Consider the following 18,182-nt stretch of genomic DNA (forward strand, 5'->3'; position numbering starts at 1 on the left):
ATTGGCATGCATGTGTGTTTTAGGTTTATCAGAAAAAATATCTTGCTTCCTGCTCATAAAATTGCTTAAAACAGTTTCGTGAAAATAGGCTGAGACGTGAATCCTATTGTCTGTCTGAATGACGTTTTGCGTTAATTACTGCTGAAATATAATATTCACGGTTTTTATTAAGCAACATTAAACATTCGAAATAATAAAAAAGAAATTTCCACTCTTTCTTTGTTTGTTTGTTACTTGGTTCTCTTCTACAGTTTTTGATAGTTAATTACTGCGGGAATTATCCTTACAGAGGTCTCCATTTAATTTATTCTATTAAACATTCGCTAAGACATCTCGGATAGCAGATAAACAAATCATGTGACCACTTGCCTACATAAGATAATGCTGAATAAAGTGAAAAGCTGAACATATATCGAGTTGAATTCGAACCTGGGACTGCATTGTTGCTCATCTTATTGTACTCGGTAACTGTGATTGGTTTAGACAGAATCAACTGGATATAAATTTATTAATCACTTGGATACCCAAGTAGAGAAATAATAAGAGTTAAGAAAATGTATTTTAAGCCAGTTGTTGTGACTTAATATGACACTTTTGTGTATTTTGAATTATTTAGCGTGACTTAGGAGTCATTTCACCGGCGTGAGTTACTACACCATTTCCTCCACACAGAAGAATCCTTTTTGAACAGATAGTCGTTTCTCAGCAAATCAGGAAATGTCCATTCTTTCATTGTGCCCAGAAGTTCATTATCGTGTTTACGAAAGCTCACCACTGAACCCTTTCTGAGACTAACGAATGTACTCCACACCCGAACACCTTATTTCCCTATGACCCGTCTTAATATTATACCCCGTCAACTCCTGTTTTACTCAGCTGGTCCTTTCCTTCGGAAATTCCGACCAAATTCTGTATAAATTTCATCTCTCCCACGCGTCCTACTTGCTGGTCACTGCCTCTTGTATATTTGTCTTGCTTTGTTATTGAAGTTCAAGCAAGTGAAACAAGCATAATTGATGAACGGAAATGTTACTACATCAGTGAGCTTTAGTTCAGTTTTGTACAAATATTCCCGTGTGTGTTGAGTGGAGAGATTTTAGATGTGACTCTTGTACCTAGCGAGGCTTTTGGCAAGGCCTTTTTCTGGTATAGAAATGTGATGTCTAATGTAGATAACTCTTCCACCCACGCAGATAAAGAGATAAGAGAATATCATTAGTAGTGTTTATAAGTGAAAAGCCAGCAAGGTATTTCCATGTGAAACTCTGTACCTACATGAAACGTGGAGCAAAACGGCGACTTGTTAAGGACGAAACTTCTGTTTTCTTCGCCTTCTCTTTCTTTTGGAACAGTGGGTGAGCAGGGTGACTGAATCGTGAACGTAGGCTACATTCTCCTCTCAGGAATGTATTAAAATGTGGAAAGGGATTTGCACAATATATGCGTATATTCAGGGCCAATTTAAGACAGCAGTGAACCCTGAGGAAATTGTGATCTCCCCACCCGTTTTTTTTTATTAAAAGGGCTTTTCAGTTTGGTACTAGTACAAAATTTACTTATATCAACAAACGTGGAATGGATAAGAAAACATTAAAAACACAGTCTGTCACTTATCTTGGTTTAAAATTATTTTTAACACATAGCTCTTACAGCTCTGTGCATTCAGATCAGAAGTATGTAATGCTAAACGTTGCCACGTGAAAAAAAAATCGTTGCACACCCCTTTAGTGCGTGTGTACTACTGACATGTGGTCTAGTTGTTAAAGACTTTCTATAACGTAGACTAAAAATCTGCAAATGTACTCATGGGATATTCGGAAGTAGTTCTGAGCACACGATACTGAATGTAACGCTGTTGGGGGGCCATTTTGCCAATTGGATGAAATGGCCCTCTGTATATTTTCTAAAATGATTTGCTAAACTGAACATAAAGAGAAAATACGTGTGTGTATATTAAGAAAAGGATGCAACAAGCTTTCACCATGAAATAACAGTAGAAGACGTTTAACACTTGTTATGATGAGGGGGAATATGAAGTTGTATTTCGTCATAAGCCACTAAGACCCGAGGACCGAGGCGAACCGTGAAAACAGTTCGCGTATCCGACGTCAGATCTCCTGAATTTGCTACGCACTGAATATTTCTTTCTGCGAAAGGAACAGTGAATGGACTGCCCGTAAAAAGATTCATCTAGATAATGTGGGCCCGAATGAAGATGGCGTGACAAAAGCAAATTAATTTCAAAGAGTGTATATCAATACGGGGCCACTGATGTACACGTGAAGTCTGCACTCGCGTGGTATTTTGGATGCATCTAGTTCAACACCTGTTGGATTGTATTAGGCGTGAATATAACTTCTGTTTCATTTTCGGGAGGTACTGGGCCCAAATTCGTGTACTGAACGGCCATTCATAGTTTTCGTTGTAATCTGGTAGAAGTTTCCTGATGCTTCGTAGATAATTGCCCTGATGAATGAGGCAGCAAATACCTCTGAATCCTTGATAACTTCTGCCAGACTACACGGCGCTACGACCCAGAAGGCAGCCATCTTCATACTCGCCGTTGCGAGAACCTCAAATTCTGCTGGTATATTACAATGTAGGTGAACTTCAGTCAAAATATCTTTGTTCAGATAATATTTTAATAAATATCCTGTTACAAACCATGAATTGGACAACTAGCGTCTTCTAAGTGTTGAAATTTAGAGTCCCGCCAGTTTAGAAATGGTCTGTTTCAAATGTAAACATTCCATAAAACGTTATTATAAGTTACGATCAATATATACATAGCCTGTAAACTTCTTTTGTGAGATGCTTTGTAATAGAATTTTATTTCGTATAAATAAATGTTGTCGCTTATCACTCACAACAGTAAACAAAGACAAACATTTTGCAATAAAGATTATCAGTATCTTTAATTTGAAGGGTTTTGTTAAAAGACTAATCAAATGCGCAGGACGCATTAGGATTTTGAACCTAGAAATCAGATAGCAGGAAGTCGATATCGAGTCTTGTAACGCGAAATTAAAAATAAACAATAGCTTTTTATCTTAATTCTCACAAAGGAGCAGTAATTCGTTATCGTTCAAGAACAATAAAAAAATGACCATTTTATCCAGCTTCTGCGTTTCGGCAAAATACAATTGCTACAGATTACCCGCGTGATTTATAGTGTCAAAAATGTACGTGGCAATAAGGCGTTACGAAGCGGCAATATAGGCTGATAGTGACAGTACCCCGGTTTAGGATAAAAAAAGATTACGTGGAGTTAAATCTGTGGTTCGAGGACCATCTATTCTCATGTGACTTCCCTACCAAAACCTAAAGTGGCCTCTCGATATTTAATGTCAGTATCACGTTTTATATAGTTGGTTAGATTTGATTGACAAGGGTCAGAAGATTTATCCCAACTCCTTGTGTTGTGGAGGGAAACGCTTCCAACTAGTAATCTAGTCCGGTGTGCTACGGCACACTGGTGTGGTTGAAATTGTGTACCTGCACGTTATAGTTAGAAAAAGGCAATATCTTATCTCTCGTAATTAGAATTCGTAATACGCACACATTGGTTCATGTGTTGCCCTGTTTTCAAGTACCTGCACATTTATAGAGCAAGGATTTATATGTAGATACATATTTATGGTAATGTATAGTTTCGTACCACCTTTTTGTGAAGCATAATTTTTGCTGTGCGCCGTCATGAAACCATATAGGCCTATAGGCCTGCATGTGGCAATGATTTGTTCATTACACTTAAATATTATTATGAAAATATTGAACTGTGTATGTCATATATTTTCATTGGTCTGGAAGATGATACTGTTACTCCCGTAAGAGCAGAGCGGCAGATTTTAATATAAAAATTTGTGCAAACCGACATTAATCTGCGCGCCCTCTAGCTTAACAACATGTGCAGCATTATTTAAAATATCGCATATTCCGATATGAAAGGTGGTAAATCCCCCCCCCCCCCCAGGGTTCCAAAAGGCCAAATTTCCAAGACGTTCCTACTTTTATAGCAGATAAGACAGTCACATATATTACGTAACGAGGGTTTACAAGATTCAGAATGTAGTCCAAGTGGGATCAAATACATAAGTCACCTTGGAACTTCTCACGCGTTATATTGAAATTTGTGTTGCTGATTAGATGTTGTTCACTTGTCCTGTTTACGCATTGGTTCAAATCAACGCATAATTACTCATACCCAAACTTTCCTTATTATTAAGTGACTCCATCACACACACAGTTTTCCTCAAGTAAGGCACAGTTACTCACGTGATCTTACGTACCTGAAATTTAATTGAGCCAAAGGAATGCAACTATAATATGCATGGTACGATGAAAATGCCGAGGCCGCCTGTTGGAATATCCTATCCACGGACAAATTTTAAAGCCTGTTTCCTGCGACGAACCCTCTGCAGACTTATCAGGGAATGTGATGCAGTTTTTAAGATTAGCATTAAAGAAATCTGGCGCTGGTTTAATATCAAAATGTAATTCTTACACGTTTTACTGTTTATGCTTTTTCTTAATACGCAGTTCGCAGGAACGCAGCCCCCCCCCCCCCCCCCGTGTATAACGAGATTCACCTATATGCGATATATATCGACTCAAATTTTTTCGAGGTGCATAGAATTTTATAGAAAGTTTATGCACACCTAGCATAATTTTCCTGTTGTTTGTTTGTGAATACCAGTAACACTGCGCTGTTGTAGCAGAATGGGAGTGGAAACGCTCGTAGGAACTTATCAAGCCATAAAATAACTTTAACGAATACAGCCACTCAGAGTATGGGGTACGTGCTCTGATGAATAATACGACCGTGCAGGAAATGCGACCTTTTACCAGAAGAAAAGAAACAAATGGAAATCTGTTTGTGAAGTAGTTTACCCGTTAAAAGGTCTTGACATCACCGAGACTCAAAGAACTCTCTCCTTACATTTGATGAAATTTCTTTCTAGAATTGTTATGAGCAGATTTCACTACTAATTGCTTTTCATGGCGAATAGGTCTGAATGCAGGTGTCTTCGAGTTCGAAACTTTTTTCTAAGACGGGCCGTGGGGTGGGTACTGCACACTGCAGGCTTGTAAGGTTTTGACCCTTAAAGAGGAATCCAAGAAAAATATAGACAAATATCAGTGACGTAAACTGGACCGAAACCAGTGGTCCCAGTGTCCAGATGCTCATTAAAACGCATGCCCAAATTTATTTATTTTTTGCATAGTGTTTTCCACGAAGTGAATACATTTTATTACACTGGAGTAAAAAAGATATAGATAAGGTTAAGAATTTGTGGAACTTTACCTCCAGTTCGACACGTGTTCATATTTGCTGAAACGAGGGAGTATCTTTAGTAGATGTACCGGAGTGGCCAGTTTCACGCTTCGGCCACTTTGCTCCGGGAGAAATAGTTCCGGTTCTCATGTGATAGTAGACTGGATGGGATAAGACCCGTACGGGTTGGACCACAGTTCTGTTCCCGGTAGGGGCAGATATTTCTCTCTTTATCACATCAAGGCAGGCTTATGCTCACACCCAGCCTTCTGTGGAGCGTGATGGTTACCGAGATTAAGAATAACTGGGCCTATACTTCCTCTCAGCCATACGTATTTTTGGAGTGTTACGTAATTAAGCATAGGGTCGTATTTAACATTTATTGTTCAGGTCATAGATATTAATCTCCTACATGCATATTTAATATATTTCGTAACAGATGTAGCGGTTAAGTGGTTAGCACTCCTCCTTCGTATTCGGCAGTTCCCGAATTCAAATCTGGGCCCAAAGACCGCCTCTCCATACTGAGATTTTTGTAATGTAACATGGTTTCCTTTATGTAGTAATAAACATTACTTGATCTCCTAGCAACTGCCAGGCAAACAGAGCGAAAGGATTACTGTCTTCAGGGTTGTTGTGCCTTGTAGTGTGGTAGATTTATACCGACGTTTCAGAAGTGCCTCTGAAACAAAAGCCGGCAAACTTCTGCCAGACTACACGTAGCAACAACCCAGATGACAGCCATTATCAGACTCACAGAGCGAAAAGAAAACAGGGGACTGAATGATTTCTTGTTATTATGGGTAATGATGTATTGGTTTCTAGTAAGTAATAACATTTATTGAATTTGTGTGAGTAAAATCCTACTTTTGTTTTGTTTCGGTAGGAATTCGCTGGAGGCTAAATGCAACGTGCGCAAAGCAGATGAGGTGAGTGCCTGTAAGACCATTTTCGTGATTTCTGACAGTTTTTTTTTAAATGTGAAATGCGTTACGGTTTGGGTTGAAGCGACTGTAAATATTATTTCTCTTTGTTTCTGTTAATTTAACTCTTAAGCCTACGTATACTGATCAACATCATCTAGAAAATACCATAGGGCACACAGATATTTCGGCTGCCTTTTATTGAAGTTTTTTTGTTTTCGTTGGAGACGCTGTTTTATTGAAGTTATGTGTGGGAGGGGGTTGGAGAAGAATGACTATAGCGAGTCACGTGATTATGGTATATATCCTTCCATTGATATGATATACAGTTCAACACTCCCACTGCTTACATGACGCTGTATTGTCATTATATTATGTAAGGTTCAAACTTTGCTTATTACAGATTCGGATATTAATATTTATTATTTCAAAAGTTAAATACAAAAATTATTTGAGACATTCGTCTAGCAGATTGACAGGAATACGATCTACTCTGGTATTTAATGACAGATTGAACATAATGGATCCTCTTAAAGTAGAATGCACACATACGTATAAATTAGTGATAATAATACCCAAAGAGGGATATTTTTATGCAGTACTCAATTCATTCTTGGGCAGACCACAAGATTTTTTTTTTATTTCTGTATTTTTTCCCCCTTGGGTATAATTTCTGCAACGTACACTATGATATTAAGAAAGGGGCGCGTCTTGAGTTGCTTTTGTTTTCTTCTGTCTCCTTCTCTCTGGATGTTGTCTGTATTTCTTCATGGTGACATCCACAACTAAACACAGTCTCTTTTAAATGATCATGCAAAAATGGAATAACAGATATGTTGAAGTGTGAAGTCTCCTCATGTTTTGTGTAATGTAATCACCTTTGGCGTTATACTTGTCGCAAGATATCTCCGAGGTGGTGGAAGGGGAGTACCACTACCTCATAGGGCATTAGACAGTTATTTGCCCCATTTAGAAATAAATAATTTGTGAGGCGGTTTTTCACATTTCGAAAACCGTCACAATAAAACCATAACAGGTTACTAATAGAATCAAGGTTTAATTAATTACATTCACATGTAATTAAAGGATTTTTAAGGCAATAAGGAGTGTTACGTGTTTTATTTGTACGAGTGAGATGCAACGATCAAGAGAAAATAACAAATCGGAAAGTAACTGATTTTTTGCGAAATAAAACATCGAAGTGCCTATATAAGATTCGAATTTCTCACTGGAGAGCTGATAGTTGCTTAGTTGGTTAAGAAATCCTCTGCCTAAAATGAAACTCGAATGTTCATTACGATGGTCATAAGAGACTGAGTAAACTATCATCTGAGCCAGACAGATCCAATCCGTGTTCACATATGATTTTAATACGATTTTACAGTACAGGCCTACTCCTGGATCTTGCAAGTCTACTTTGTCAGGGATTTGTAAATACAACAGATTTTGTTAATAAAAACCCACTGTTGTAGAACATTACAGCATTACCGACATTGCTCTACATAAAGCCATGAATTAATTTTCCTAGGCTTACGTTAGCAATTTACAGCATAGAAAAAACGCTGAGAAGTGTATATTAATCAATGCATACTAATATATTTTATCTTCCAAGGCCTTTTCACCACCTTGAATTTAACAATTTTTAAACAAAGTTAGAAAATTTGAAATTTAAATAACAAAGTAAAAATATACTAAGTAGAAGTAATTACATTATCTGTAAACAGTGAGTGACTGCGGCAAACCTAACGAAGCCTGGTAACACCGTCATATTGGAAGCCTAAGTTTTGGTTGGCACGCGAAATGGTGATATGTGCAGATAAGATTATATGACAGAGCCGATATGGATCAGTGGAAGACAGACCGTGAAGTAGATTATTTTGATGACGATATCAAATGGATGGCGACAGCAGCAGTAGAGGAATAATGGACAATTTTAATCTCGGGCTACGGGCGCATTCCAGCGTTCAAATGAATATGCCGATGTTCCTAGACTGACGAACAGAAACGTTGATCCATGTAATGGCCGGTGAGAACATAAGATGGCGTCCTCCTGGTTTGTTATGCCTTATAGTCTGGTTGAAGCGATTACCGATTACATATCGCCCTGATGAAGCATCTCTGAAACGTCGATAAAGTTCTACCAGACTATATGGCACAACAACCCAGAAGATAGCCATCTTCATTCTTTCTGCCATGAGAACATAATTTTCTTTGGCAGTGTAATGAAGACTAGCATCACTTTCCATTTATTTATTTCTGTTTAAATGCCAAATAAGTTCCTGAAACAGAGCTCAGTATTTTTGTTCCATTCAATAGACTCCCCAAAACAAATTTTAGAGCCCTTACATGCATTTCCTGTTTGCCAAATATCAATATTTTCTGTGTTGCTAAGGGGTAGATTATTTATGAATTGTTTGTGTAATATATTTTGTTTCGCGTGCTACTTAATAACGTTAAAATAAATACATACGTTTTTAGTATTAAATAAGATAGAGGATGTTTATTGCAGCAAGCAGTCGTCACATACCTCAGGATTCATCTGGAAGGACTTGGAAAATCCACGAAAGAATTAAGTCAGGAAAGTCTTCCGAATAGTATCTTTCTTTTAGGTTTTCCGGACAAAATTCTGTACGCATTTGTCACCTGCGCCATGCACGATACATCCCCCCTTCAATATTATTATTGTTATTATCGGGTTATTTAATTACGCCTTGTAGACTGTGCAAGTTATAGTGTGTACCGTCGAGCGACAGCATGGGTAATAAAATTACAGCGGTTTGATGGCCTTGATGCGGGAATGAGGCTTCTAAAGCATGACTCTTGAAATTAGTAATGACGACAGTTCCCTGAAACACAACACATGGATACGTGTTCAGGTTTCGGTATGAGATGCGTATTTAACATTCCTATAATAATGTGCCAGGGTATCAACACGAGTGATATTATTAGACTTGGGGGTTTTACGTCGCATTGTATACCTGTTTTTGGGTATAGCACCGTATACAAAAAAAGAGAATGCTGACATTTCTGAGAAAATTGCTGCCTCCTTTCTCAGGGTCGAAGTCAGTTAATTGACTGTTAATATGGAAGTAGAACGTTCTTCTGAAACGTGTAATTTGTACCACTTCGACACGGTGCTCTGCAATGAACATGAATTTAAAGGCCACATGTTGTAATTAAATTGTCATTAGTTTCATTGTTTATGAGAGTTCGTTAATGGCAATTAATATTTGTTGTCCTTCTTCTATTATTAGGATCTAAGTATGCGTACATTTCTTTCACACGTTAATCTCCTATCCACAAATGAAGCAGACGGACAGAAAAGCGAATTATGTGCATCCTTTATTTCCAAGCGATACCATCATCCATTTGTAAGCTGCATTACCGACGTTTCGAATGCACTTACTGTCTCCATCTTCAAAGTGAATTGACACTTCAATTACCCCTGCCGATTCTAATAGTAGACTACAAGTCCACAGGTTGGTGGGTACTATACCGAAGCAGGACCTCCGAAACGTCGGAAAGATAGCCAACACTGCTTTTACTAGCTGTGACTCTCGCGACCGTTGAGTATTTATCAAACTTCTTGCTTTCGATAATGCTTGTGCAGACTATTGTCCTGGAGTGTTCTTCGAATGCACGTAACCAAATTGGACAACAGACGAAAATCGCCGAAGAACAGAGAATTGAATCCTGGAAACTAATATTCAGCATTCTGAATAACTATCTGAATTATCAGTATTTCCATACATTTAGGAAAGGAAGGACTCAAGTACTCCTACTTTGTATTCCGATGATTCTGTTTTCGTGTCAGTGTCTAGGAATTGATTATCCCTCCAGGGATATATCTTAAACTAAAAAGAGACCGCTTCCTTCCAAATCCATTCAACGGCATCCTGTCATTCCAGAGTTATTTATAGCTGTTTAAAGAAGAGCCTATATTGCGGAGTGACCTTTGTCTTATACATTGGCCTTAGACCGTTGTTGCTGCCGTTGAGGTCTGTTGGCTGAGAGTCCCTGCATTTAGCGACAACTCTAGCAATAGTCAGTAATTATACTTCAGCCAGCTTTCCGCCCATCTTCTGCTCGTGTCGAGTCCATCATCAAGTCGGGGCACACCCCGACAAACCGACGGACAATATCGTCTCAACATTATCGACAACGCAGCTTGCAGATTATCGTCACTTCAAACAAAATCCACGCTGAGGCTGAATTGATACAGCGACCAACGCGTCTCTTCATTCTCTGAAATTATATTTTAAGACGTTCTAGTTCACCTACGCGCATTCATATCTCCTGTTCCTCAACCACGTGCTTATCCCCAATTGGTTAACAGCCCGCTCTTCCGCACCAACAGTCAGACCCATCAAATCAAAATTTGTATCAAATATCTGCCCCAAAAGGCTTGCAAAAACGTCCAACTTTTTATATTTGCCCTGAATATGACAATTACGAGGGTCACTCATTAAGTAATGCCCCACATTTTTTTTCTCAGCCAATAATGAAGATAGAAAAGTGTACTTTTACATGCTTGAGATTTGATGTTTCCCGCGTTCGTGTACGGAGTTTCAAATGATTCCAACCGATAGCGGAGCTGTAGTGAACTGTTAAAATGGCGTCTGTGAACGACTCTCGTTACAAGCAACGAGCTGTAATTGAATTCCTTGTTGCTGAAAAATAAACGGTGGTGAACATTCATAAACGTTTGTGTGCTGTGTATGGAAGCTGTGCAGTCGATAGGAGCACCGTTGGTCGCTGGGCTAAGAGAGTTAAAGCTTCAGGAAGTGAAGAAACCGAGCTCCGTGATCTGCCGCGCTCTGGGCGTCCTGCCACAGCCACCACTCCAGACATGTTGAACCGCGCGGATGCCATTATTCGTGAGGATCGGCGCATCACAACTCGACAATTGGCCCAACAGCTTTCAGTCAGCAATGGAAGTGTGATTGCAATTATCCAGGCTCTCGCATATTCGAAGGTGTGCGCAAGATGGGTTCCACGAAGTCTCACAGCAGACCACAGGATTCAAAGGAAAACGATTTCTTCTGAATTGCTGGAGCGTTTTGATGCTGAGGGAGAGGTCTTTCTGTCCCGGATCATTACAGGTGACGAAACCTGGATACACCACTTTGAGCCAGAGACAAAAAGGCAGTCAATGGAGTGGCATCATCCTCAATCACCGAGAAAGAAGAAATTCAAGACAACTCCCTCCGCCGGAAAAGTCATGATGACTGTCTTTTGGGACAGTGATGGGGTCATTCTTGTGGATGTGATGCCAAGAGGTGCGACCATCAATTCAGACGCGTACATCAGGACCCTGAAAACCCTCAAGAAGCGTTTTCGACGAGTTCGGCCTCACAAGCATCCAGCAGAAATTTTGCTCCTGCACGACAATGCACGCCCTCACACAAGTCTGAGAACCCGGGAAGAAATCACCAAATTGGGTTGGACGGTGCTACCCCATCCACCCTACAGTCCAGATCTGGCACCCTCCGACTTCCATCTCTTTGGGCCACTTAAAGATGCTATCCGCGGAACAAGATTTGAAGATGACGAGAGCGTGATTCAAGCAGTGAGGACATGGCTACGTGCACAGGACAAGAGCTGGTACCGGCAAGGCATGCATGCACTTGTTCCACGCTGGCGTAAAACCGTACAAGTTGATGGGGACTATGTGGAAAAATAGTATGTGTAAAGGAAACATTGATTTATATTGTCACTAAATTTGAGCCATCTTGAATAAATATGTTCTGAGGAAAAAAATGTGGGGCATTACTTAATGAGCGACCCTCGTATAATGTTCGCCGAAACGTTGGATAATTCTCAACAATCGACACGGCTCGACCCCGAAAGTCGAAGTTGTACAAATTAAGTTGCAATTGGAATCGAACTGAAAATGAAGATTGTACGAATCAAACGTGGTACAGCGTGATGGTACTCGTACTCGACATGGAACGTTGTGGTTCGTTCATGATATCCATTAATGTTTAGTCAGTTACATAAATAATGTTACAATGGGCTGGAAATATAGCATGGTCGAATGAAAGTATAATTGAATACTGAATGTGGGCGAGCAAATCTCTTGGAAAATGACCACTTATGGCACCTAGGATAAGACTGGAATGAATCTTAAAAGAGTAGCTCAAAATCTGGCTTTAGATATATATCTAGTGTCGAGATATATACCATCCAGTCCTATAACATTTCCCGTTTCAGTCCTTTTAAGATACTTCATGAGAGCTTACTTTGTCACTCTGAAATGAGATGCAGAGAATTTAATATGCTCTAGTTTGTGACAGTGCTTACACTTTACCTAGACGTGAAGCTCGGATTAACAAATTCAAAAGTCCTCATAAAATTGTCGGTATAACATTTCTGTTTTATCTGACCTCCAGGGTGCTGGGTCCTGCGAGAACTTTGCAAGGCACAAGCTCATTCTGTCGCGCAGATCATTCTAATCTGTTCCAAATTTATCTGTGGCTGTTTTCTAGTCGGAAAGCTGACTACACCGTTCATTCGTTCGTTCAAGAGGATTTAATACTTCCTCATTCGAATGAACGAGAAAGAGGAGTGGCTCGCTTTTAAACTCTTTCGAATCTGAGACGAACCATATGATTAATCCCGCGATATTTTCTAAAAGACGAACACAACTTTATGTAATAATAAAAACCCTTAGATCGTAGTTAAAGATACGGTGACATGTACAATATGATCATCATCGAGGGAGGGTTCAACTTCAACATAGGTTGAGAATGGAAGACTAGACTCTGAAATTGTTTGACATTTTGGACCAAATTTGAGGGGCGTTGCTTGTCTCCACCCTTCCTTCTTGCCTCTTTCCGCTCAGCAAGCTCTCGTCGTGCTCCTTCTCTCTTTCTTTCACTTTCCTTCTCTCTCTGTCTCATATTGACCCCTCACACTTCCCTACAGGTCCGTGGGAGATCGTTTTTTGTTCGTACTAAGGTGGAAGGTAAAACAGATGACGTCATCGAAAAATGACATTATTCCCGCCTTTCCTTGCCTGTCTATAGTCAGTATGAAGAATTTAAGCTGTGGCTTGTCATTGTTGCTATAGTAATTAAGGGAAGATAGATTGTTGTCTTCATGGACATCAGTAGGTTGAGAGGATTGTAAATGAAGACGTGTTTCACCCCGCAAAGGTTTCATTAAGTATTATTAATTAAAACTGTCAGTCACTTAATGGATTTCCGCTACGAATAAATTGATGCCTCGATCTATTCGGGGATTAGTTAGATGAAAATAGGCTATCGCCCATAAATGGGGGGACGTAGTGTGGGGTCTGTCATCGCCGCGTGGGCGTCGGGTTGTGTCAGTGTTGGCTCTGACCTTAGGTAAACCTACAGACCGTACGAACCGTAACTCCTGCGCCTTGAAACAACGAAGCGAGACAACACACCAATCCTTCCCCGAATCAATTACATCTTCTTAATAATTGTAAGATGGCATTGCATCTTCCTGTTTATAAAATGCCCTTCAACACATTTAGTCTCAGAACATAAGCGCACACAAATCGATACTTCGCGTTCATTTAGTAAATGTTTCGAAATTTGTTTAAAGTACGACTGAGATTAGCCACAGCCATGTAGAAATAGTATCCATTGTATATTAATGAAATCGATTTCCATGTATGCGTATGAATCAGGGGATGGAACAAGCTTTCTTTACGTTTTTTCTACAAGTCTTTTCGGTATTCTGAAAGAGTGTTTTTGAGAAAATGATGAATTGTTTAATCATGTTGTCGTCCATAAGTTCATGCACTGTTGTACATTTATTTGTAAGATTACAGGTCTGTCAGAAGATTCAATAATCACTTATTCCGGAACAGAGATCGACTCTAGGAACCTACGTAGCGAAATTTGTACCGCAAAAAATTTGTAATATTTAAATCAGGTCGTAATGCAATATAAGTTATAACAGTTGAATATTGAATGAATATCATAATGAATTACCATAATAAAGAGAGATTTATTCTTAGTTTTTCACGGGATGACATCTATGCTGTTCCCATGCAGAATTCACTTAAGTAATATTATTAACCTCTAGAGATAAGGACATTCCTTGGACGCTTTGTCGGAACATCAAGGACTCTACTCGCACTGGGCAGAAAGACGGAACGAGGACTTAATCCATGCCTTCAGCAGGACTTGAGTCAACGATTCTAGTGTTCGAATGTACTCTCCATTGACTACTCAACTACTATAGAGGGAAAACAGGGGCTCTGTACCTTCTGTACACGTCGCGCAGAAAAGGAGAAAACTAGAAACTGTAAAAATTATTTCCTGAATAGGTCCATGTTTTCCCCATTTGATGATCTAAAACTTGGTGTTTACTACACGTAACAGATAATGAAAATAAATAAATTAACACCATGCCCACAAAGCATGTGTATTTGTTTCATATGAATAAACATTGATTACTTTCGTAAAGAGTATTAACAATTTGAGGTAGGAACTAATTTATATGGAAGAGTCCTGTGTATCGAAGGATTAACCTAGGATCATTTTCTCGTACAAAACGGAAATCCTTAGTCAATTGCGTACTGTGTGATCGGATTACGTATAATCTTAGATGGAAGAACGTTAATGAACTCGTTACTCAATTTATTATTTATAGGATAAATTAGTTTCTGCCGTTTCCAGTGGCACCTGTTTCGAAAAAGTGTTTGTTTTGTTCGTTAAAACAGGAAGTTCGCGGTTTGTGATCCTGATAAGGGTATTTTCCCACTAAGTCAGGAAAACTTCAGTTGAAGTACTGATTGCGCATAATTGAGAACTTCAACAAATACCAATAATTTGTTTGCGACAAGGCGACCGTGGGCCGAGGTTCTGATAACTACTGTTACGTTAATGAGTCCAAGATAACACATTTTAAGCCAGGGTCATGGCATTTAAAAGGTCGCCGCAAATGTTTTCGTACGCTGTATAGAATTAGGCTTGCTGTGCTGTTAACGCAAAAAAGCCTTTCTGAGACGACGATGGAAATTGGACGGGACCTGGTGGTTCAGAGCGTTTCGAGTTCGAGTCCAGTCGGATCCAGTGCAGAATTTTACGTTTATTGAAACATCAGTGGGATTATAATCGGAAAACAAATGTTTGTGGTTTTATAAAGTTTTTCAGATGAATGACGTGGAATGTGCTATGACTAGCTTCGTCACCCCATTTATTTCCAGTTTACCATAACAATAATCATTTCCTAATCAGCGTTAAGTACCCCAACGGTTGACCTAACTACGCGATACATTTACGTTTCGGAAGTTTTTATACGTAAAATTCGTTTATAGACTGCCCAGTTGTTTTCCAAGGAATGTACGAACGTCTTTGGTCTGCTTTCTGCGGGTGACGAAGAAGGAAGCCATCCAGAGGGCCGTGTCTCGTATTTTCCAGTCCACTACACTCCGTACGTGACCACGCCTGGAGAATCGCTTGCAGAGCTCTGCAGGAACAGTGCAGGAGCCAAAATCCAAACACCAAATCATTGAATTACATGTACAGTCTGGTTAAGAATACTACGTGACAGTATATACTTACTATTCTCGTTGAAATTCCTACTTTCACTACAGACATTAGTTATGAGACTTCCTAAAACACATATTCTCTAGGTATTTTAATTTTAATATGTGGCTTCGGAAACAAGCCGCCTTGAAGATAGCAAGTACAATGTTTTCCGAAACAATGGAAACGCTTCAACGCTGTACGGAGCTTATTCCCGAAAGCCGAAGTAATGCTTCAGTTGTTAGAATCGAATCAGGTATAAATAAAGTTTTACCGAGTTTCGTTTTCCTTTTGGGATTTATATTCTTCTGCTTAATATGAATAAGATACAGACACTCAGTTTGTATTAGTTACTCATGCTTCGTACTGTGAAGCACCCAAATTCAAAACGTGTCCTTCATAACTGGGGGATTACGTGGTTTCTTTTCAGTCCCGCAATGCAGATTTTGAGCCAGTGCCTTTAACCATTTGAAGCACTACTCTTATCTAAATAATATTTAATAATTCAGTCCATACTGCAAAGAAAACACACCACGTCTCCTTTACAAGGACCAACTGTTTAATGCTATTGAGGAAAGTATGTTAGCTTATTCTCAGAATCATACAACACAATAAATGCTCTTTATTGGCGAACGGTACAGTAACTGAATGTTAAATAAGTTGGTACGTGTCGTTGTCATGGTGGTTTAAAGGGTAGGTCATTACTATTTTCACATCCTTTCAAATTCACAGTTATTCTACCCATCGAATAGGTCTAGACCTATACGACTAACGCATAAACTTAAAGTCACTTATCAATTATGAAATGTGGCAGCAGACTCATACGTCTCGGGGATTTAAGATCCTTGCGTACTTAGTAAAGTTTACATCTACACACTTTACTAGAAAACTCTTAGCAGAATAAACGACTTGAGAGACCTAGGCATAGACTGAGGATAATATTAAACTAGGTATTCAGGAAAGAGGAAGCAAGTTTGTACACTGGATTCATATGCCTGATAATGTAGTTAAGTGGAGAAATTTTGTTAATACGGTACTGAACCTTTCGATTTTTTTACTAGGTGACTAACTACCACCTTGTACTGAAATAGGCTTCACTACGTATACAGCGATGATGATGATGATGTTAATAATCATAATAATGAATTAAACTGTAGATAACCAAGTAATAACCACAAGCAAGCAGGTAAATACTTACGAATATCGTCTCCCGATGGAGTTAGCTCCAAATCGAGTTCAGATTCCATTTCAGGAAAATTCACTTTGCACAATACGTATCATAACAGTAGTGGAATGTCACACATTTCAAGTCTTCATCATCACTTCTTACGTCACTTTATTTTCAAAGATTGTTTACGATGTCAGTAAACACAACCCAACACCCGTGCATTGTTCTTGGGTCACCACATCACAAGTGGGTGTTTAAGTCAATATTATATGTATATCCTCACTGATTAACATAAATATATTCTAATAAAATCATACACTAAATAGTACGTCCCTTGGATTAAACACATTTGTGTCGAAAATTATTTTGAATGATCGTCGATGTAAGACATGCTATTTCAATGAAATAAGATATGCTAACAGATAATTGTACATTAAAAACACTTCAAAACACGTAAATGTAACAAGATCAAAATCAGCAAGTTTAAAGGTGATGTGTTTGCGATGTTCACATTTCACAGAAAGACTGGCAGGACGATCTGAATACAAGCACGCCTTTTCTACATGTCATTTTGTGCCACGGTAGAAGTTGCAGATAGTAGTGTAATATAATAAAAGAAAAAATCCTCTCTTGTTAACATGGGAAGTTATGACGGGAATATGACATTATAATGAGTCTAAAAGTTTCTCACGGTGCAAAGTACTTAGTCTTACTGTTATTGTTGTGTGTTATTTGTAATTAACTAGAGCTCGTATAAATGCAGAAGTGGCTTAACGTGTATTTTATTGTTTCTTGAATTTTACTAGGCTATAATAAATTGCAATATTTGTTAACGGGTGATATTACTGTGTATGATCGATTAGAGTACAATGATCTCATCTTACCGTTCATAAGTATTATAATTCTACTAGACTGTACGTTTCAAGACATGAAAGTTATCGTAAATTATAATAATTCCACAGAGAGTCTTTTCAAAATGCAGTCTTTTGGTTCTAGTTGTTTGTTATCGAATGCCAACACATTAAAAATAACAATTAGCAGACCGCGTTATATTATTACCTGAAAATCCAAAAGAATTAAAGTGTGACATGATTCTACGTATAAAATTTAGTATTTCAGTCCTGATATAAAATTACTACTGCCACAGTAAAGAATATGGTGCTAAGAGGAGAACTTGTATTACCGAGTAGATCAGGAACAATTTCCTCGCTGTTCTTTGCTTATTTCTCAAGGTTGTTTAACATTATTATGTGAATTAAGTTTTGGCCCCTTTTAAGGATATCTGAGAATTTGTGGGGAGAAACTGA

General features: G+C 38.7%; 2 protein-coding genes across 5 annotated transcripts in view; one reads left to right on the plus strand and one right to left on the minus strand.

Moving 5' to 3' along the window:
- LOC110827061 (uncharacterized) overlaps nucleotides 1-18,182 on the plus strand; it is a 283,738-nt gene that overhangs the window by 99,131 nt on the left and 166,425 nt on the right. For all 4 annotated transcript variants that reach the window (XM_087342869.1, XM_087342870.1, XM_022058332.2 and 1 more), the window contains exon 2: nucleotides 6,162-6,204. In XM_087342869.1, the coding sequence (XP_087198995.1) occupies nucleotides 6,162-6,204 (43 nt within the window). The remainder of the gene's footprint in view (nucleotides 1-6,161; nucleotides 6,205-18,182) is intronic.
- Nucleotides 1-18,182, minus strand: part of Sox15 (Sox box 15 transcription factor) — a 164,959-nt gene that overhangs the window by 56,831 nt on the left and 89,946 nt on the right. The gene's annotated exons all lie outside the window — the stretch shown is intronic.

Source organism: Zootermopsis nevadensis, unplaced genomic scaffold (genome assembly GCF_977971745.1).
Source record: "Zootermopsis nevadensis isolate Lab colony 2312 unplaced genomic scaffold, Znev_1.0 Znev_ptg000004l, whole genome shotgun sequence".
In the NCBI taxonomy this organism is placed as follows: Eukaryota; Metazoa; Arthropoda; class Insecta; order Blattodea; family Termopsidae; genus Zootermopsis; species Zootermopsis nevadensis.